Consider the following 22697-nt stretch of genomic DNA (forward strand, 5'->3'; position numbering starts at 1 on the left):
ATAAAACTCTTTCATTTTCCGTGATGTCTGCTAAGCCTAATTTGCCATCAAAGGCTGTCAGTTTGTCTTTCCATTTACTCTACTCATTACAGCAATGTGGTGAAGACAGACGCCACTCATTCCAGAAGCGTGTCGGTGGCGCCCTGTAATAAGAGGGATACGTTTCTTTCTAAAGACAGGTTTAATTAGTGACTGCCATGTGGCCGATCACCTGGGATGAGAGAGTTACCGTTACCGGCGCGTTCTGCCAGCTTCAGCGTCTGGGCTTCTGTCTCACTCCGTCTCACTGCTTTAATGATCCTCTCCACAGGAGACCACGCTTTCACTCCCTCAGCGCGTCACATCTCTAGGACCCGCTTGGCAAGCGCAGCGCCGACAGCCTTCTTATTGAAGTTGCCGTGCGGCACATTTTTGTCACGGACAACACAAGGGCTTGTCAGGTAGAATTTAGCATAATGGGCCCTTTGCGATGGCGATGTTTAAAATAAAGGTTCCAAAAGAGGGCCATTGAAAAATCTTATTGGTTCCCTTTAGTTTAAAGAACCTTTCAGTTCTTAAAAGAACAATTTTTTTTATTAGACCCTGGACCACAAAGCCAGTCCTAAGGGTCAATTTTTTGAAATTGAGATTTATACGTCATCTGAAAGCTGAATAAATACACTTTCCATTGCTGTATGATTTGTTAGGATAGGACAATATTTCAAAATCTGGAATCTGAGGGTGCAAAAAATAAAAAAAATAAATAAAATAAAATTATTGAGTATTTTATTAGTATATATTAAGTTGTCCAAATGAAGTTCTTAGCAATGCATCTTGCTAATCAAAAATTTTATTTTGATATATTTACAGTAGAAAATTTACAAAATATCTTCATGTAACATGATCTTTACTTAATATCCTAATGATTTTTGGCATAAAAGAAAAACATTTTGACCCATACAATGTACTTTTGGCTATCGCTACAAATATACCCATGCTACTGGTTTTGTGCTCCAGGGTCACATTTCAAAAATCTCAAGAACCTTTTCCAGTATAAAGAACCATTTGTGGAATGGAAAGTTTCCATGGATGTTAAAGGAACAGTTCACCAAAAAAATTTGAATTTGCTGGAAATTTATTCATGCTCAGGTCATCCAAGATGTAGTGAATGGGTGCCGTCGGCAAACAGCTGATAAAATCATTGCAATAATCTACAGGAAATCCACACCATTCCAGTACATAAATTAACATCTTGTAAAGCGCAAACCTGCATGTTTGTAAGGAACAAAGTAACTATTTTCTGGCCAAAATAGTCCGTAGGCAATAAAAACGCTTCCTCCAGTGAAGAGATCAATCCTCTGTTGTCCTCTCACATCAAAATCAACCAACATATTTGTTTAGAGCTGTTTTAGCTTGTAAACATTGCTTGCTCTGTACATATTTTTCTCCTGATTCAGATGAGACGGTTTTTTCACTGGAAAAAGCAATAGTATGGAAAGAGGACTCATATTTTAGTTTTAAGTTAAAAAAATGTCTGAAAGATGAATTTGTTTCTTACAAACACAGCTTTTCGCTACTTAAGATGTTAACTGATGAACTGGAGTGGTGTGGATTATTGTGATGTTTTTATCAGCTGTTAGGACTCTCATTCTGACGGCACCCATTCACTGCAGACGATCCATTGGTGAGCAAGTGATGTAATGCTACATTTCTTCAAATTTGTTTCTATAAAAAAAAAAAAAAAAATCTACTACATCATGGATGGCCTGAGGGTAAGTAGGTTTTCATCAAATTTCCATTTTGAATGAACTGTTCCTTTAAACGTTCTTCACGGAACTGTAGATGCAAACAAAGAGCTTTCATTTTCAAGAGTGTATTTCCATATACAGACAACGAGAAATCGAGCTTAACGTCAGGCACCAGCTATTTTGGGTACAAAATAAAACACGTGAAACATGAAACAAAGAGAGACGGAGGGTATTTAAAAGAAAAACATTCTTTGAAGTCCAAATGAGATTAGGCCTCAGTGAGAGGACATATTCTGGAGAGAAGACCACCTGTGCCCGCATGGAGGACTAAATGAGAACAAAAGAAGGTTAAGCCACCTCATCCCCTTAAATACCCTCAAGTGCGTCACAGATAACAGTGCAGTAAACACATTTATAACACACAGTCAAACAGAACACTTGCTGATTGAAATTTACATAAATGCATGTATGATATACATATCACTTGGTGTTGTAAAGAAATGTTACGTCATAACTCCACGCGACATGCTTTCTACCACCAACGTTTCCGGTGATTTGTTTACATCTGGAAACATGTTTCTTAAAACAACATTCCCAGCTGGAAACTATTACAAAATTCCCTGAGGGTCTAAAGGCTTGTGCATGAATGTCCAAAACCTCAGTACCAATCAAGAAACAAGATCCTCAGAGCTAAAGGGAAATACAAGCAATTATGGGCCAAAAGAGCCTCAGTGAAAAGGTGAACAGAACAGGGTTTAATGAAGAGCAAAAGAGTCTTTGGAAAGGTACAGCACATTATTCAGGTGATCAAGCACTCTGCCAGACCTTTACATGCCCTTCTAAAATGATTTAAAATAAAACAGTTGTTCATTAAAAAAAATATAAATGAGTTTTCTTACATTTTTACAGCTTACATAACTTGACTAATTCTTTTTACCCATATTACACAAGCGTTTCTTTAATAGTAGGTGCGATATTTTTAAGAAGTCTGTTTTGCTCACCAAACCTGCATTTATTTAGTCCAAAGTACAGCAAAAACAGTAAAATCTTTTTTACTATTTAAAATAACAGTTTTCTATTTGAATATATTTTTAAAATGTAATTTATTCCTATTTCATCATTACTCCAGTTCTCAGTGCTACATGATCCTTCAGAAATCATTCTAATATGCTGATTTGCTGTTCAAGAAACATTTTATTATTATTATTATTATTATTATTATCATTATCATTATCATTATCATTATCATTATCATTATCATCATCATCATCAATATTTAAAACAGTACTATTTGTTGAGTCTTAAAATAAGTTATCCAGCTGCCTTAAAAGTTCAGTCAACTCAAAAAAGTTTAGTCAACTTGAAACGTTAAGTTGTACTATGTGACATCTTAGATATTTGAGTTGATTCAACTTAAAATTTTAAGGCAGCTGGGCAACAAGCCCAGCTTTTAAGTTTAACAAACTAAATTTTTTGTTAAGTAAACTCAAATATCCAAGTTGTCACTCAGTACAACTTCAAGTTGACTAAAAAGTTGTTTATTGTTTGATGAATAGAAAAATCCAAAGATCAGCATTTATCTGAAATATGTTGTTTGTAACATCATACACACACAAAATATATATATAGTTATATATAATATATATATAAATATATAATATATATATAAAGAAACCTGAAAAAACTCCTAATAATAATAATACTAATAATAATAAATGTTTTTTGAGCAGCAAATCAGAATATAAGAATGATTTCAGAAGAATTATGTGACTGTGCAATTATAATTAAATATACACATAATTAAAGGTATACAGAAACAGAATTCTATAGGAAAAAAATTGCATTAAGATACAATTTTAAAACTCTAAACTCATTTAAGCCTGTGCCTTGTTAAAATAAAAATCAGTTTGAACATGAATTGAATGGGTACATTTCAAGGGAACAATTTGTGAAATAGGACTTGCAAATTATCCATAAAGACAGATGTAGTGATGCATACACGCATATTCTTGTTAATCTCTCTGGAGGATTACTCGAGCCTCTGGTCTCCTTCATTTGCCATGTCAGTTTCAACCATTCGGGCACTAAATGTTTGGTCTAATGGTCTTTTGGTCTAATCCTTGCATTATTCCCAGCACAGCGGATATGAAGAACGGCTAGCGTATATGTCTGTAGTATTAGCACATGGCTGAGGTAATGGGTTTTGCTGTTGCATCACGCTAATGCTAATCCCATCAAACCTTTCCTTTGTGATGTCACTGACCTCCGCTTAGCCAGGGTGTGTGTATACACGGGACGTCCCAGGGATGCCCCATCTCAGGGGTAAGCCTGGGAAGCTCTCTAGACGTCACAAGCAACGTCTTTTAATAGCACCAAAGAGTGCATCGTGTCTGCTGTGCGATTACTAAGTCTTATCCTCGAGGACTAACGTCACGATTATGTAACATGAGATGTTTTGAATCAATATTGCAAAGACAAATATTTGATGCACTCACACACAGCGCTAAACGCCAAATGATATTTGCTTTAAAACTACATTTAATTCCCAAAGCCTTGCTAAAATAAGCATTTTGCTGCCAATGTGCTGTCAGCGGAAACGCATTGAGATCTAGTGCATGCAGGCGAGCCGAGGAGCCGGGATGGATGCTGGCTGCCAAGATCTGCTGATTCAGCTCACGTCTGCACTGCGAGCGATATTAAATAATGGCCTCTGCCTCTTCAATCTGACCCTGGGATGCTGCTGCTGTTCGGTGCGGATCGCTGGGAACTAAAGGAGGCAATGCAGTGATGTGTCACCTTGCTTCAAATTCCACTGTTAACCTACAACGACGCAAGTTTCCCAAAGAATACAATGTTCTTGAATATTCATGTTCAGGCTCTTTTTAAGAGGTGTCAACTAATTTTCTGCTGCCTGTATGTAGGAACCTATGATTTCTGTGATGCGGAAAACCCGCGGCGGAATCACAGAATCCGGTCGTAAAAATGGAATTCATTATATGATGTGGAATGTCATGGAATTTACCAAATTTGGATGGATAAATCAATAGTAGGTCAATACACTTAAAACACAATATGGACTAGTGTCTGTAAATATTAAGCTGCAACAGGACTATTTATATATGAATCCTGCATGTTCTGTGTCAATGAATGGTGCAGGCGGACAGGTTGTTTACACTACATGCATATATATTGAAACGCACGTGATGCCTGCGGTGTTTTTGAGAAAAATAATCGTCATATGGTCTTCACACTTTTGTTTTACTTTTATTTAACTTTTACACAACATTATATTAACTATAACACACTAACATTACATGATATTATATGGAAAAATTAAATTAAGTTAAAAATTAAAACAAAATAAAAACTCGGTTAGACTCGGTTATCCTAATTCTGTTAGACTTAACCTCGGCTTTTGATACAGTTGATCATAAAATTCTTTTATCTCGATTAGAATATCTGGTGGGCCTTCAGGGAACTGTTCTCAGTTGGTTCAAATCATATTTAACAAATAGATGTTCTTCTGTCAGATTGGGTAATTTTTCCTCATTGCCTGCTAAACTCTCCTGTGGAGTACCGCAGGGTTCTATTCTCGCACCCATTCTTTTTTCCTTGTATTTACTTCCTTTGGGCTCTATTTTCAGAAAGCATGGTGTATCATTTCACTGCTATGCAGATGATACCCAAATTTATCTACCTCTGAAACGAAATAAACATGCTGCTCTGGAATCTCTTTTCGCTTGCCTTGATGAAGTGAAAACGTGGTTCTCTCAAAATTTCCTATTTCTGAATGAATCAAAAACCGAGGTTATAGTCTTTGGCCCTAGTCAGAATCCAGGGAGCAGAAGTATTGATTTGGACTATCTTGCTCCTTTTACTTCTTCCTGCATTAAGAATCTAGGCGTTTTCTGGGATCAGAGTCTACAATTTGACAAGCAGATAAATGCGGTTATTAGTTCCTGCTTTTTTTCAGTTACGCCTCCTTTCCAAAATTAAATCTTTTCTTTCTGTGAAAACTTTAGAGATTGCTATCCATGCGCTTATTACATCTCGTTTGGATTACTGCAACTCTCTTTATTTTGGCATTTCTAAATCTTCCATTGCTCGACTTCAATTAGTGCAAAATACAGCTGCTAAATTCCTCAAAGGGCAACGTAAATTTGATCACGTCACTCCAATTCTGAAATCACTGCATTGGTTACCTGTACATTTTAGAATTGAGTTTAAAATTCTTCTTTATGTTTTTAAATCTATAAACAATCTGGCACCGAGTTATCTGTCTGATCAACTTTATCCATACAATCCTAACCGAAATTTGAGGTCTGGTGATCAAAGACTTCTCTCTGTCGCCAGATCAAGGTTAAAGCATAGAGGGGATAGAGCTTTTGCGGTTGCTGGCCCTAGGCTTTGGAACAGCCTTCCAGCCTATATTAGGTCGGCACAGTCTTTAACTGTTTTTAAATCATCTCTTAAAACGTATTTCTTTTCTTTGGCTTTTAATTCTTTGTGAGTTTATGGTTTGTATCTGTGGTCTGATACTTGTGTTCTATGTCTTCATCCGTTCAGCACTTTGGGCAGCCGTGCATGCTGTTTTTAAATGTGCTATACAAATAAAACAAACTTGAAACTTGAAAAACAAATAAAATGTTTACAACAACATTATATTAATTATAACATATTAAAACTATATTAAATAATATTATATCGGGAAAAATAAAATAAAATCTGCGTTAACCAGAATTTAAATTTCACAACATATTTCTAAGAAAAAATAAATAAATAAATTGCTAAAATAAAATTGTATAAAATCAATTAGAGATGCTTTTGATTATTAAAATGTTTATGAAAACCAATAAAATGGAATCTAAAAAAATTAATGGAAAACAGAATTTGGTAAAAATAAATCTGCATTTGAGGAAAGAAAAAAAACATTTCACAGGGCCTTAAAAATGTAATTTTTGTTAAACTTTTAACAAATTGCTGTTAAATTGTGTTTTCAAAACTTTCATCATTTCAGTTAATTAGACATGCCTTTTGATTAATAAAATTTTAACAATTTAACAAAGTCTAGAAAAATTAAAACAAATAAAATGGAATGCAGAAAATTTAAAAAGGAAATAATGTCTGGTAAATCATTTTTCTGGTAAATATTCCTTAAAAATAATGTGGAAAAAATAAAACAAAATTTAGGAAAATAAATAAACGGATTTTATAGGGCCCTACAATTAGCCATTTTTTATTTACTGAATATTAAAACAACATCGGCATGAGATAATTTGTTTAGGAAAATAAAAGCATTCTAGACTAAAGCATGCTCTAGTGGTCAGCACACATGCAGATAAATATATAAAAGGACAAATATATATATGATGATTTCTCAGTTTTCATATTCCATGACGAATTTCCGCTGACAGGCATTCTCAACTGTCTTAAGGCAAGACTCCTTAAAAGAAAACTGATAACTAACAGATGTCATCCTATTTCCCTATATGATTAATCACACACTGAGACTATTGTTTTGCATGACAAGTTCTCTGAAACGTTTCCAGCACATAAATCTAAGCATTAGATAAAGCCAGATTTAAAATACTTGCTTCATTTTGTTGACATAGAGTCACAGTCAAATGATGTCAATAGCCAGGGGAGAAAAAAAGGAGGGGAAAAACAAAAAAATAGAAACCACAAAAATTGACCAGGTTTTTAGGAATAAGATGTTAGATATATATCAGACAAGTTATTTATGAACAAAGCCCTCTACAAATGTAATAAAATAAACACTCAAATGTGTATTTTGAATGTTTATGTTCCACTCGTCTAAAAGTAGCAATGTTATGGAAGCAAATTAGCTTCAAATCTCCAAATTTAGCAGTGCATAAAAAATAACAATGGTTTTGCCTGTTGTGTCTTGCCTTAAGCATTTATGGAAACTCTAAGTGCTTATGAATTTATGATGATATACAATGGAAGAACACCATTAGCATGATTTAAATCTCTGTTTTCCAGCATGCACTGATGTTTAAAGGCACAGCGAGAGAGACAGAGGCGGTCTCTGGTGTGCAGCGTCTGCGTGTGTGGGTTATTTGTTATCTAGCGTGGCACACGCTCCAGGGACGACGCTCAGGGAGCTCTGGCAGACAGCATGCAGTAAATATCGCAATGTGAAACGAACCGTTAGAAAACTACTACAGCAGTGCAGATGCAACTAATGGGTGGCATGTCGCTCCATGAGCGATTCCTAAACAGACAAAGGGAGAAAATTTACAGTTACACAGTACGAGTCACGAGGCATTTAAGGTTATGGCGGCGCTGCATATTAATAAAGAGCGGCGCATTAATAAAACACAGCACAGAAAGCTAATCAGCTTATGGCCCTCTTGATGCTATGTACATGCAACCGGACCACACGCTGGATTTGCATACTTGCTTAAGGTATGTTCGTGGATTTAAGTTAGTATGTGAGTGTCATAAACTGAGTCTACTGCTGAGCATCTCTAAAATACACTCTAAGCTCACTGCTGCTTAATCCTTCATTATTTTTCTGCACTGCTTTCTGCAGTAATTGATTTTTTCCAATTAGCAACAGCACAATGGCGCATGCGAAGGTGCAAGGTCATTCAAACAAGCTTATGTGCACCAAGACAGAGAATAAATGAGCACAATCATGCGACAAGCTCTGTCCTTTTTAAGCTATTCAGTAAATCAATTCCATTGATTTAACAATGTAGCACCCATAATTCATCTGACGGCATGGAACCTCCTCAACATTGCCTGAAAAGTATTCAGGAGGGGGAAAAAAAGAGCTTTTTATCATGCACGAAACCACATAGTAGGGAGCAGACGTTCAGTTCAATAAGAGTTCAATGCAAACATGAAATGTGTATATTTGGCTGTGTGTGTGTGTTTCCAAGAGAGACTAGGATTATGTGATTTTGGTCTTAATCACACAGTAGTGATAAAATGCTTAAAATTCCTTCATTTTCTGCAGACATTCACCGTTCCCTCAATTATTCAGCCATAGAATTCCATTAAAACTCCTCCCACATAAAACCAAATTTATTTCAGACTTGATGCATAAGATATTTCACTAGTCCAGTAAATAAAATAAAATAAAATAAAATAATAAAACTAAGTTTAATACAATAATGATATAAATAACATTAAATTGGATTTAAAATAAAATGATTAAAAAAAAAAAAAAGTGTAATTAATTTTCATTAAAAGTAAAATACAATAATGATTAAAATAAATGTTAAATATAATGATTAAAAGAAAAAAATAAAATGAAATTGCATTTAAAATGATTAAAATAAAATACAATTATGATTAAAATAAAATGATTAAAATAAAATAATAATAAAATAAAAGATAAAAATAAAATATAATATAATGATTAAAATAATGATAAAAAATAAAATAAAATAGGATTTAAAATAAAATTTAAAAAATGAAATGATTAAAATAAAATGTAAAAAGCAAGATAAATATAAGACAATATAATCATTAAAAAATTATTCAAATAAAATACAAAAATAAAATAAAAATGAAAAGATAACGATTAAAATAAAATAAAATGATTAAAATAAAATAAAATACAAAAATAAAATAAAATGTGCCTCAATATTATATTATATTATAACATTAATTACATTACATTATGTAATATTGGAAATAAATAAAAATCACATAATAAATAAATAAAAAAAACATATAATAATACAATATAAATCTGGTATCACATGAGAGTTGGGATAACACTATTGTCAAAAAAAAAAAAAAAGTCACGTGTTTGCCTTTCTTTGAACGCACAAGCGCTCTTCTATTGGTGATTCAAAGAAAACTTGTTTGAGCTGACTTGTCTGTTTCACAAATAGAAGCAAATGAACCTTGTCTTTTTTCGGTTTCTGTAATTGGGGCGAATGTTTGCATAATCTTGGCGTGTTCTGCGCGTGACGTACGTCGATGCTTACTTCTCATTGCTTAAAACAACACTATTAGTCCATTTCCATAATATAAAAATCAAAGCAAACATGCTTGTAAATGTACATGGCTAAAGTTCATTAAAATAAGACTGCGTTGCTCGTACCAGCGGGGAAATGAGCTTTGACATGTCTTGACCTGACAAACGCAAGCTACAAATACAGCTGAGGTATAACTAATGTGCAGAAAATACAGCGCTGCACAGAAAACGTCAATGGAAACACACACAGAGGTGTTCCGCGCTGCCTTAGGGAAGACGACTGAGATGAGAGCCCTGTCTTAAGGCTATAACACACAACCTTAAAGGCAGCAGGTTCCTGATCTGAACTCAACCCAGTCGTTTCTGAATCCAGAAGAGTGCAGCTGAACGCTTTGCGAGAGATCACATTGATCTCTTCTGAAATGGTGTAGGTGGAAGTGAAAAACTAGGTAAAAGTTTGACTGTTTAAAGCAGCAAACGTACACACCCACCCACACATGCACAAAGCACCGGTTGTATGCTTTCAGTTCTCACAGAACAATACCGTCTTGCTGTAGGGTGGGAAAGAAATCATATGGTGCTTTCGCAACTCTGTAATTTGATCGTAGCAAAGAAAAATGCTAATTACACGTCTGTTTTCCTTCCAAATATTTAGGAAGCCCTGTTGGTACATGAACTAAACCAACAGCAAAGGTCTGTTTAATGCCATCTGTCATGTGCCAGTCCATACAGTGCTTCTTTTATGACGCCTCTGTTTAAGTTGTGACTTAAGGAAACTAAAGTGTGACACTCCTAGATGAAACCAGATGAAACCAGACTCCCTGGACCGAATCCCTGTTCGTGTGCCTGACGTTCCTGTTACCTCATTTATCACCATGGTAAAGCAGCATGTCAGAGCGATGCCATTATAGACGCCGCAGAGCCCTAGAGAGAAGCAAAGCATCAAACCCAAAGCACGCCGCGGTCACGTCTGATTCATTGCACCGCTTTTGTTTTTCGGGCTTTCCACAACAGGGTGATGACACCGTAACCTGTTGTTCGTATTTGGGCGTTGACAGAGCCTCAAAAGTGGCTTGGAGAACCCATGAGGCCCACAGTCATAAAAAATGGCTGTGGTCACAGATGCAGATTGTGGTTTTAGCAGCTTTAAATGCTCGCTTTTAAATGCTGGAGCTCTTTAAATTTGGATGGATCCTGATTAAATGCTATGAAAGTGATTCCAACAATATTATTCCTCTGTGTCAATATTGTTTTTTATTGTTTTTTTTCTATATTTTTGTCTTGTTTTCCACTCCAAATTCCCAAAGATTCTTAAATCAAGATACATTTGTGATCCTGGACCACAAAACCAGTCATAAGGGTCAATTTTTTGAAATTTATACATCATCTGAAAGCTGAATAAATAAGCTTTGTTGTTGCAAAAAAGTTGCCCAAACGAAGTTCTTAGCAATGCATATTACTAATCAAAAATTAAGTTTGGATATATTTATGGTAGGAAATTTACAAAATATCTTCATGGAACATGATCTTACTTAATATCCTAAATATATCTGATCATTTTGATCGTGCTGCTTAAGGTTTTGTGGTCCAGGGTCACATTTATTTAAGTCTTGTTTTATGAGAAATTGATCTAAATGAAGGGTTTATAGTTCAAAAATAAACAAAAAAAAAACAAAAATAAATATCTGCCGGTGGGCTGAGACAAATCAACTTAAAACAAGAACAGAGTAGTGAGGTACTAAAACTTGTTTTCGCTTAAAGTATAAACACACAAAATTTCATTTCTCAGAAAACAAGACTTCATATCATTTCTTTGCATTTCAAGTAAATGATGTTGATTTACGGTAGGTTGGATATTTGTATTGGAAAACAAAACAAGGTCTCACTTCATATTAGGTGGCCTTAAGTACTTAAATAAAAAAATAAGTACATAATACATAATAATAAATACATAATTTATTTATTGTGTTCATATTGCACTGCAAAACACTTTCGCTGCTATTGAGATGGGATACGGGTAAGGTTAGGGACAGGTTTGATGGTATGGATAGGTTTAAGGGTGGGTTAAGATGTAACAAATTGGTTACAGTGTAATTATTAATTTAATAACAGGAATTAATTACAGATGCAATTACATGCAGGCATTTTTTTTAAACAATGTAAAAACATGCACATGCAAGCAGTTGAGGTCGAAAGTGTACACACACCTTGCAGAATCTACAAAATGTTAATTATTTTACCAAAATAAGAGGAATCAGGCAAAATGCATGTTATATTTTTTTTTTTTATTTAGTACTGACTTGAATAAGATATGTCACATTTACATATAGTCCACAAGAGGAAAATAATGGTTGAATTTCCAAAAAAAAAAAAAAAGCCCCGTTCAAAAGTTTACATACACTTGATTCTAAATACTGTGTCGTTACATGAATGATCCACAGCTGAGTCCCTTGTTCGTCCTGAACAGTTAAATTGGCCACTGTTCTTCAGAAAAACCCTTCAGTTCCCACAAATTCTTTTTTTCAGCATTTTTGTGTATTTGAACCCTTTCCAACAACGACTGTATGATTTTGAGATCCATCTTTTCACACTGAGGACAACTGAGGGCCTCATATGCAACTATTACAGAAGGTTCAAACGCTCACTGATGCTCAAGAAGGAAAAAACAATGTATTAAGAGCTGAACAGAATCAGGGTGTGTACATTTTTCTTATTTTGCCTAAACATGATATTTATTTCATTTAGTTCTGCCTTTCAGAATCTACAGAAGATACTTACATGTTTCCCAGAAGACAATACAAGTTAAATTTACCCTGATCTTCAAATTCAAAAAGCTTTCACCCCCTGGCCTAATGCACTGTTTTTCCTTCTTAAGCATCAGTGAGCATTTGAACTTTCTGTAATAGTTGCATACGAGTTCCTCAGCTGTCCTCAGTGTGGATCTAAAAAATGGATCTAAAATCATACAGTCATTGCTGGGAAGGGTTCAAATACACAAACATGCTGAAAAACCAAAGAATTTGTGGGACGTGAAGGATTTCTGAAGAACAGCAGGCAGTTTAACTGTTCAGGACAAACAAGGGACTCATGAACAACTATCACTAAAAAAAAAAAAAAAAAAAAAAAAAAACAGCTGTGGATCATTCAGGGAATAACAGTATTAAAAATTAAGTGTATGTAAACTTTTGAACGGGGTCATTTTTATAAATTCAACTACTATTTTTTCTAGTGGACTATAAGTGTATTTTATGTGACATATCTTATTCAAGGTAAGTACTAAATTAAAATAACATGCATTTTGTATGATCCCTCTTATTTTGGTAAAATAATTAACATTTTGCAGACTCAAGGTACAAGGTGTATGTAAACTTTTGACCTCAACTGTACATAGTTAAGCCCATCTAATATAAAGTGGGACCCACAATGAAAATACAGAGGAATATATTCATTTTTTAGCAGTGCATTGGATATTTAATGCTATGAATTTATGCTTTGATTTAAGGTATTTTAGGGTCTTAATTTGTGAAAATTATGAATTAAGACTTAAGATCTTTTTAAGACTTGCGGAAACCCATTATTGTTCTTGTTGGCTAGTATGCTTTCGATTCCCTATGCACGGCTTACCATCAGCACCTTACTCTTACTAGATTGACACCCACTGATATTTACCTCAAGATTAAGACAAATCTACAAACCAATATGTGAAAACCTCAATGTTTTGGTGTGCAAACAATCTTGAGCAACCAACAGTAGTGTCATGAAACACAACACCACACTAGACCCATTTACTGTGCACCGTTTCCTTCAGCAGTCCATTTCTCACTACTCACCATATCCAAGAATGCCTTCGGAATGGGAAATTGTTGACGTGCATCATTTTTTTCTCCCTTCCTGTGTAATTTCGGCCGGTCTTCATTTAAGCGAAGGTGTGGTTCGGGTTGGCTCCTCTCTCTCACAAATAAATAACTTCTACGCCGGCCTCGGGATAGCCATTATACACCCTACTTACATGCCTCCACTCAAACAGGCTCCAAGCATCTCCGAAACAAGAAGTCCGCTTGGAGCGACGGAGAGTACATCTTCTCGGCGTGCTATTCCACAAAAAAGTCTCGAGAAGACACCTCACCCATTTATAAATGTAGACACTGTGCGTAAATCAATTTTTAAGGCAAGAAAATGGCATCTTAGGGTAAAACTCAAGGGTTAAGGGGTTGTTCCGTAGTAGTACAGCAAAAATAACAAGCACAGAGCAGAACGAGGGTCCTTCCGCTGCCTTTTGTGTGGGACTTGAAACTCACTGTGGTACATCCTCATTGTGAAGTCTCAGCATTAAAAGGAAAACGCTTCATTTGGATGTTGGTGATGCACAGCAGTGCCTCAAGAAATTCCAAAGACGCATGCCGTCCCTTTCCGGTGCGGATGCCATGGAGAGACAGGTCCAATTCAGTAAGTCCTGAACATTTTTGCACCCCCGCCCCCACCAAAAAAAAAAAAAAAAAAAAAAAAAAAAAAAAAAAAAAAAAAAAAAAAATCAAGAGTAAGCACTCCACTCCTGTCAAGCACCACGTAAGCTATTGATCCTCTTAGTGCGGACAGCTCTGATTAATTCAGTGGTGTTTGCTGAAGGAATGGGTGGAGTAGCTGTAGGGGATGAGATGGAGCGAGGCGAGCTGGAGAAGAGAAAACACACACAGTGTCACCTCAGGGTTGTCGGCGTTCCTGCGTCTTCCCGTCTGATCCTGTCCGTCATCACATGAGTTGGCAGGCGGTGAGAGCGGTCAAGGTGCTGTAAGAATCCAATTAATGCAGCGAAAAGCAGCACGTGCTAAACCTCTTGACAATCAGACAGTTTTCATTACCCGAGGGTTTCTTTCTCTCTGTCTCTCTCCCCGTCTCACTCACTCTCTTCCCGATACGGCGGTTCCCGGTTCTTTTCCTGAGACTGTTCGCTCTCTCTCTCGCTCTGCTGCAGCGCCGGCTCTGGGCTGTACAGAGTGTGTGTGTGTTTGGGAGAGACTGTGTGACTCGCTGTCTGTGTGTGAGCGTCAAGGGGCCCCACAAGGGAAACTCTGACCGGCCGACAACGCAGAGTGCTAAATAAAGCACACGCCTGACAGCTGGAAGAGCCTGTTTCTGCACCATGGAATTAAAGCCGATGATATTATCTCAAAGGTCAGGAGCAATGACAATGATATGACAACAAAGAAAAGAGTTAAGAAGGTAGATTGCAAGACAATATCGTCCTACAAACATGCTCAAACATAGCCTGGGCTGCTTAAGGGTTCAATGTACTAGAACAAAACACCATGTTTGCTTTAGAAACGCCCCATGGGAAAGAAAAATCGTAAAGGAGATGTCTAGAATTTTCCCTAGATGGCAATTCTTGATAATTGTCTTGAACCGTGCTACATAAGTCAGAAATCTCAGTGGGAAACACATGTTTCTCATCAATTTCTGCCAAGATCAAGAATATATGAACTGCTGTGGACGTTTTCATTCAAATTCTATGATAAACAACCCACAGGAAAGAAAAATCATCATACACAAAACCTTTTATATCTCTGGGGTTTTCTTCTAGGTGGCACTAAGAGAGCAAATAGAGAGAGTCTCCTGCTTCAACATTTTCTCATGAGGAAAAAAACTCATGTTTCTAACACACTGTAAAAACAAACAAATGCGCTAACTTAATTCTTTTTGTTGACTTAAAGTGCGATTGTTTGTTTACTTTACTGATGTAGATCTATTAAAGCTTACAATCTGTGCTAAAAGTACTAGTTACTCAAATGTCCATAGTTAAGGTTACATGATTTGTTTGAGTGCTGTGAAAGTCATGTGACCACTGACATCATGGTTTGGATTGAGAATTTTCTGATCAACGGCCATCTTGCTTGGTTGAAGACCTTGGCTGATAAACGATAGAACTAGTGAGTGTTTATACGTACATTTGCGTTTAATGTTAAGGAACTTGATATGATATTAAAGTCAAAGTTAATGGAGTAGTGCATGTGTTTTGTCAAATATTTGTTTGTTTTTTAAAGGCCAATCAGAGACATCGGCAGAGATTATGTTTAGCAGTAAATTAAGAATAAAGTCACTAATGTACACCTTCTTTCTTAAAACGTAAGTATTTTAATAACAAGCCATTGTTCATATAGTATATTCTTGAGGCAGTATAAAGTGTCATTGTACATTATATTCTGTTATATCGTCTATGTCGTGCTATCCACACAGTTTTCAGTGGTCGAATTATTGGCACGTTACAGTGATGAAGCACGGATGAATGGGAAAACACCATTTTCTTAAGACAGAATACCAGCAGTCCATGCAATATACGAAACCATTTTTACGAATATGTACTTTTAATGAAAGATTGAACAAATTTTTTTTTTTCTCTCTTCTGAGTTTTGTCGTGTAACGGTTACGTGTGAGTTTTGTGTGCACACTCTTAGGCTCAATGGTTAAACGCTGTTGGATGTTTGCGAGTGTTGCTTTCATCGCGTTGGTATTTGCTTACATCACTTTAAGTTTTCTCTTGAATGGCACAGATGAATTGTGTGTGAAAGTCATGGAGAATGTGAAAAAAAAGGGAATTTAGATTCATGTTATTGTGTTCTCATGATGGCTTTTGTCTCAAAGAGGTTAAAAGAGAGTTATAGTTTAATTATGCAATAGATTTTTATATTTTTAGTGGTCATTTGTTTCTGTTTAGGTGTCTGCGTGGTAGGTGCTTGAGGTAATTCATGCTTGTGAGATGTCATGGCTGGTAACTTTTTTTTTTTCTGGTCCACAGTTGTCTTTTACTGATTATGCAATAAACAAAACATTTAGTGTTAAGAGAATAAAGGAGAAGACTGGTAGTCAAAATAGTCATTTTTAGAAATTCAACTATTTTCTCTTGTGGACTATATGTAAACATTTTATGATGTGAAATATCTTATTCAGGTCAGCACTAAATTAAAAAAAAAAAAAAAACATGCATTTTGTATGATCCTTCTTATTTTGGTAAAATAATTAACATTTTGCAGATTCTGTAAGGCGTCTGTAAACTTTTGACCTCAACTGTATTAAAAAACTGTCCTGGCTCTTCCAAGCTTTATAATGGCACTGAATGGGTGTTGAGATATCAAAGCAAAATAAAGTGCATCCATCCAACATCCGAGAAAGTGGCATTTCAGTGGAGGACGTAGGCGTTGCATAAACTCCGGTGAGAAGTGACGGGGAAGAAGAAAAAAAAAAAAAAAAAAAAAAACATTGCTCATGAATTAGAAGTACAAAACGAGGATTTGTAAAGAAAACTATCAGAGGATTTTGATATAAGCCAAGAATGGTTTTCTTCTGCTGTAAACAAAATTTGGTTCTCGTGAGACTAGCATATTCTCACCAGAGCTTAGGCTATGTCCTACATCATCCGCTTGAATGCCACTCTGTTGTGAGCGCATGCATGACAGTTAGGGGGAAACTAGAAATTACGGTTTGGAAAGTTTTAAATTAGGACATTTTTCTTACTTAAACACGTCGATTTGCTTCAGAAGGCCTTTATTAACCACCTGGAGCCATGTGGAGTACTTTTTACGATGGATTTTGCTTCAAAATCTCAACAACCCATTCACTGCTATTATAAAGCTTGGAAGGAACAGGACAGTTTTTAAATACAGCTCCGATTGCATTTGTCTGAAAGAAGTCATATACAGCTAGGATGCATTGATGATGAGTAAATCATGGGATAACTTTAATTTTGGGTGAACTATCCCTTTAATTTATATGAGGTGCTATAGAGATTTTCATTCAAGCTCTATTAGAAAAGTCCCATGGGACAGAAAAAGTCATAAAGGAGACCTCTTTCACTTCTCTAGAGCTTCTCCTAGACGCCACTGAGAGAGAGAAAATAAAAGGTCTCATGTTTCTCCTATAAAGTTACAGAAGAGCTTTTGATAACTGCCTCAAATTGTGCTCATATTTGTCATATCAAAGTCAGAAATCTCAGTGCAATCTGAAACATTTCTCATCAGTATCTACCAAGATTAAATGATATGAGGTGTTATTGACATTTTCATTTAAACTCCATACAGTGCACTTACTGTATGTCAAAAGTTGACTTATTTGCATCTGTTTATAGTTGATTCCAGCATTAACACTAAGCATAAACTCAACGACTGTGTTATTATCCACGTACACTTGTGAACCTAATGGCATTTGAGGACAAAGAGAAAACTGCGAAAACTTTGTAGTGATGCCCATGTTAAAAAAATAAATAAATAAATACACGTTGCCCTACTAAGCATCATCGATTCTTCAATTCTGTTCAATTTTCCCCTTCGAGTAATCGGGGAAAAGTGTCCACTGACAGATCATTTCCTCTGACATAATTCAATTTCACCTCTAAATCCGACCGATGTTTTTATGCAGGGCCTAACATGGTGTAATGCATGGTCATAAACCAAAAATATTATTCTGACATAACAGGATGGAGATGTTAGGCATTACAGAACAGCTGCTGAGCGAATGTTTTAAATGCCACATGTGACTGATGTCTTATTTGGTTCATTCAGGTGTGTGAACATGCACACACATCTGAATCAGCCACAAAGCGGGACACTATCAAGGAGTCAATAGCACAAATGGTGTGGGAAGTTTAAAATTGAGAAACTCTGAACCTTCAGTAAAAATTTGGGATGAACTAAACTTTCATTAAGACAAAGTCTAGGTGTTATAGTAATTGTGGCAGCACTCATAACTTAAGTTTCAATGCCTTTTAAAGGCATAGTTGGCTTGATGGTGATTAAATCATGGGATAATTTTCATTTTTAGGCAAATTATCCCTTTAAATGCTGTTTTAGTTCCTAAATTTGAAATTAATTTGAACTTAACTAGCGAACGTGGAAACTGCCTTTTGAATTTGAATCCAAGTATAATTAGAACGAAAGTCAAAGAAATTCAGAAAGTTGAAAACTGGAAAAGCAAAGTCTGTATGGATGAAAATGCATTTTTGGTTTTCTCTATCTCTAACAACAACAATAGTGATGCTCACCCCAAAAAGCACTACTAAAAATGCTAAAAACCACTTTGCTAGCTTTTACAAGAAGATTTAGTCATCAACATCTTTCACGAACATTTACTTCAGCTGAGATTTGTTACATAAGCTCGGTTCACCTTAGCGTGGCCTTATATTACACGCAGCAAAGGCTCAGTATTTACTTATTAAAGCCTCTGTGTAGCTCAGCGCTGGGCGTAAATGTCACTTTGTGTTTTCTGCAGTCAAGCGAGAGCCTGATGCCCACAGTCACTTCAGATCAATGTGAACACACAAAGCGCACAGAAGCGCCGGAGAGCCGCAGTGACCCCAACTGCTCTGCAACGTCACGCAGCCAGCATCTTACCAACACGCAGCGCAGCTTTCCTTAATCTCTCATTCAAACTCACATTCAGAAAAAGTGGTGCAGGACTCATGCTTATGGTGAGTGAATTTGAAACTGTAGCTTGAAGTTATTAAACTACAGTCAAGGTAGCTTTAATTAATACAAATACAATATAATATAAATTAATATAAATATTATATATTATATAATATTATATTATTATAAATTTTATAAACCCATACATTGTATTGTATCATATGATATCATATGATATCGTATCATATCATATTTAGTGTTGTCACACGATTAATCGCATCCAAAATAAAGGGTTTTGTTTACACAATATATGTATGTGTACTATGTATATTTATTATGTATATGTAAAACCACATACATGCATGGACATACTTAAGAAAAATATGTTATGTTTATATATTAAATATATTTATATATAGTTATTATACGAATACAAATATATACATGTGAATACATGTAAATATTAGCAAAATATATATTGTATGTGTGTGTATATATACATAAATATACAAAGTATACACATTATGTAAACAAAAACTTTTACTTTGGATACAATTAATCGCGATTACTCATTTGACAGCACTAACTATATTATATCATATTATATTATATTATATTATATATTATAGTATATTACATTACATTATATTACATTACATTATATATTAAACACTGTATATAAAGAATATAAACTTGTATTAAAATTATTATTATTATTATTATTTAATAATAATAATAATAATAATAATAATAATAATAATAAAAATTTAAACTTTACATCTATATATTATATTATTACTATAGAACCAATTGCATTGGTTACCATGACTTACAATGCATTAACAAAAAATACTGAGATGTACTTCTTTTCCATAGTTTATATCAGGCCATTGCAGCCTAAATGTTCATGTGTAATAAATTCAAATTTTGAATCAAATAAAATAATTTATTAAATAAATTATTTCTTGCTGAAGCTACTTTTTGTAATATCTGTTTGATGCTTTACACAACAATGACTTTATCTTTTGGGAGTAATTTCTCAATCAAATTTAAGTGCAATTAATTTGCGATTAATTAGATTAATTAAATCAAAACATCATGTAATTATTAAATTTTTAAAACATTTTATAGACTGACAGCCCTAATTCTACTCTATCCTGTTTTATCTATTCTATCAGACTGCACTGCATTTTGTTATTATTATGCCCAGAAGAAAAAAAGTGCATCTCTATTCTATTCTATTGCACTGCATTTTTATTATTCCCAGAAGAAAAAAAACATCCACATTATATGATATTATATTATATGATACATGATATTATATGATATTAGATTAGATTGCATTTTTTTATTATTATTCCCTGCAGGGAAAAAATTATATCCATATTTTATTCTATTCTATTCTATTTTATTCTATCCAATTCTATCCTATAAGATTGCATTCCTTTTTATTATTATTCCCAGGAGAGAAAAAAAGCACATCCATATTATATTATATTAAACAGTATATAGATAATATATTATAGATATTATATTATTAAATATTTATTAGTAGCAGTAGTAGTAGTAACTTTGCATCCATATATTATTTTATATTATATTATTTTATATTATTTTATATTATATTATATTATATTATATTATATTATATTATATTATATTATATTATATTATATTATACTATACATTTTGAACTTAAAAAATAAACATAACACACCACTTTTGGGAAGACTATTGATGATTCAACTGAATCTGTAAATTGAAGTAAGCTGTCTAAACAAAGCAATCTGCTGAAATAAATCAGACTTGTCCAATTTCTATTTCAGTACAAGCCTAATTTGGCTAACTGCTTCTCTGAGTGCACAGGAAATACTTGACGAATTGCTAAAATGTCCATTTTTAAGCAACCGCACATGACCTCGGGTAAAGCTCGTAATAGACACTATCCACCTCTCCTGTCCTTCCTCAGGGCCCAAAGAACGGTCCCCCCTGGGTGGAAGCACTGAAGATAAAGAGGAACATATTTCCTGCTGAAGGCCCTCACGGCTCTATCTGCTGCTGTAGTACGTCTACAATCTACAACCCTCAGTAGGGCCTCTGCCTATCACCCATCCTCTGCCTGGAGGAACACGGACTGATAACACAACTACACAGCAGCACACACACCCATCAGCTGAACTACTCACATTTCCTCTCGGACTTTCTGAGGGAGGAACGTCAGCTTTCTTACAATGCTCAAATATCCGCGGTCAGTAAGCCTTTTTTTCTTATGCTCACCAAGGCTGCATTTATTTGATAAAAAAATAATACAGTAATAAGGGTAATATTCTGAAATATTTATTACAATTGTAAAGAACTGTTTTCTATGTGAATATATTGTAAAATATAATTTATTCCTGTGATGCAAAGCTGAATTTTCAGCATCTTTACTCCAGTCTTCAGTGTCACATAATCCTTCAGAAATCATTCTAATATGCTGATTTGCTGCTTAAGAAACATTTCTGATTATCATTGTTGAAAACAGTTGTGCTGCTTCATATTTTTGTGGAAACTGTTTCCTGAATGTACTTCACCAGTGGCACAAAACTATTATATTTTATTTATATCTTTATATCAGTCAGTTAGCAGCTTGAACTGAATGTGATTAAATAAAAACTACAAAATAATCCAAACTATACCTGGCCATTGCTGGCTGCAAGCAAAAAAAAAACATACAACCAAAATAATTTAGTTTGATTTACAAATGAATGACTCGATTATTTAAATGAACAAATCTGTTTTTAATGAATTTAAATTTAAAATTGATTCACATTAATGAATCATTTTTAATGGATCAAATTCAAATTGATTCAAACGAACAAATCTGTTTTTAATGACTCAAATTTAAAAACTGATTCACATTAAGGAATCAGTTTTTTCATGAATCAAAACCAAAGTGATTCACATTAACCTTTACATTTTTTTAATGAATCCAACTCAAACTGACGTTAAAGAGTAATAAGCTTCCTTTTTAGTCTAACAGTTTACTTACTGAATACTTATTACAACTTGCAATAAAATGTAAAACTTAAAAACAAGAAGTTTTATTGTAATAAATAGCTTTTTGTTGTTTTTGTTTTATCGGTATCCTTGTTCCAAGAACAGGATTCTGTGAATGCCACAACTGCATTTAACTGTAACTCATATTCACTTATCATCCCCCTGCTGACAAAATATCAGATGCTTGATCTTGTACGTTTTCAAAAATAGCAGTGGTCAGGAGTTATGTAAGTCGGAGAGGCTGGAAAGGCCAATAGAGAGTGTGTGTGTTTGTTTGTTTGTCTGTGTAAGTGCAGTGAGGGGTTGTCACTGGCTGTTCTGGGATGCCCGGCTGGCTAAAACGGGAAATGTCAAGCGCAGTCGGGGCAGGTATATGCTACAGCGGTGTGCAAGGTCACATCCCGACCCCTGTTGAGCAAACCCGACAGCGCTTTGAGTATATGACGAACAGACCGCCGGCCTGTACATGTATCTGAATGCCACCAGCACGGACTACTTTAAACTTTACTGCGTCTCTGCAGACGGGGCTGTTTTTCAATGCATCGCGCTGACAGTGCAAGAGTGGGAGGATTCTTAGAAAAG

At 34.8% G+C, this 22697-nt stretch overlaps 1 protein-coding gene across 9 annotated transcripts in view; it reads right to left on the minus strand.

The window, feature by feature from the left end:
• The window catches only part of LOC127171578 (cAMP-specific 3',5'-cyclic phosphodiesterase 4D), a 267521-nt gene that overhangs the window by 70146 nt on the left and 174678 nt on the right, over positions 1 to 22697 (minus strand). Inside the window, exon 1 of one of the 9 annotated variants that reach the window (XM_051120312.1) lies at positions 13515 to 14673. The exons of the other annotated variants lie outside the window; for them this stretch is intronic. Coding sequence (XP_050976269.1) covers positions 13515 to 13600 — 86 coding nt within the window. The 5' untranslated portion in view covers positions 13601 to 14673. Of the gene's footprint in view, positions 1 to 13514; positions 14674 to 22697 lie in introns of those variants that run through there. 9 annotated transcript variants of the gene reach the window in all.

The sequence above is a fragment of the Labeo rohita genome, chromosome 10 (assembly GCF_022985175.1).
Source record: "Labeo rohita strain BAU-BD-2019 chromosome 10, IGBB_LRoh.1.0, whole genome shotgun sequence".
Classification (NCBI taxonomy): domain Eukaryota; kingdom Metazoa; phylum Chordata; class Actinopteri; order Cypriniformes; family Cyprinidae; genus Labeo; species Labeo rohita.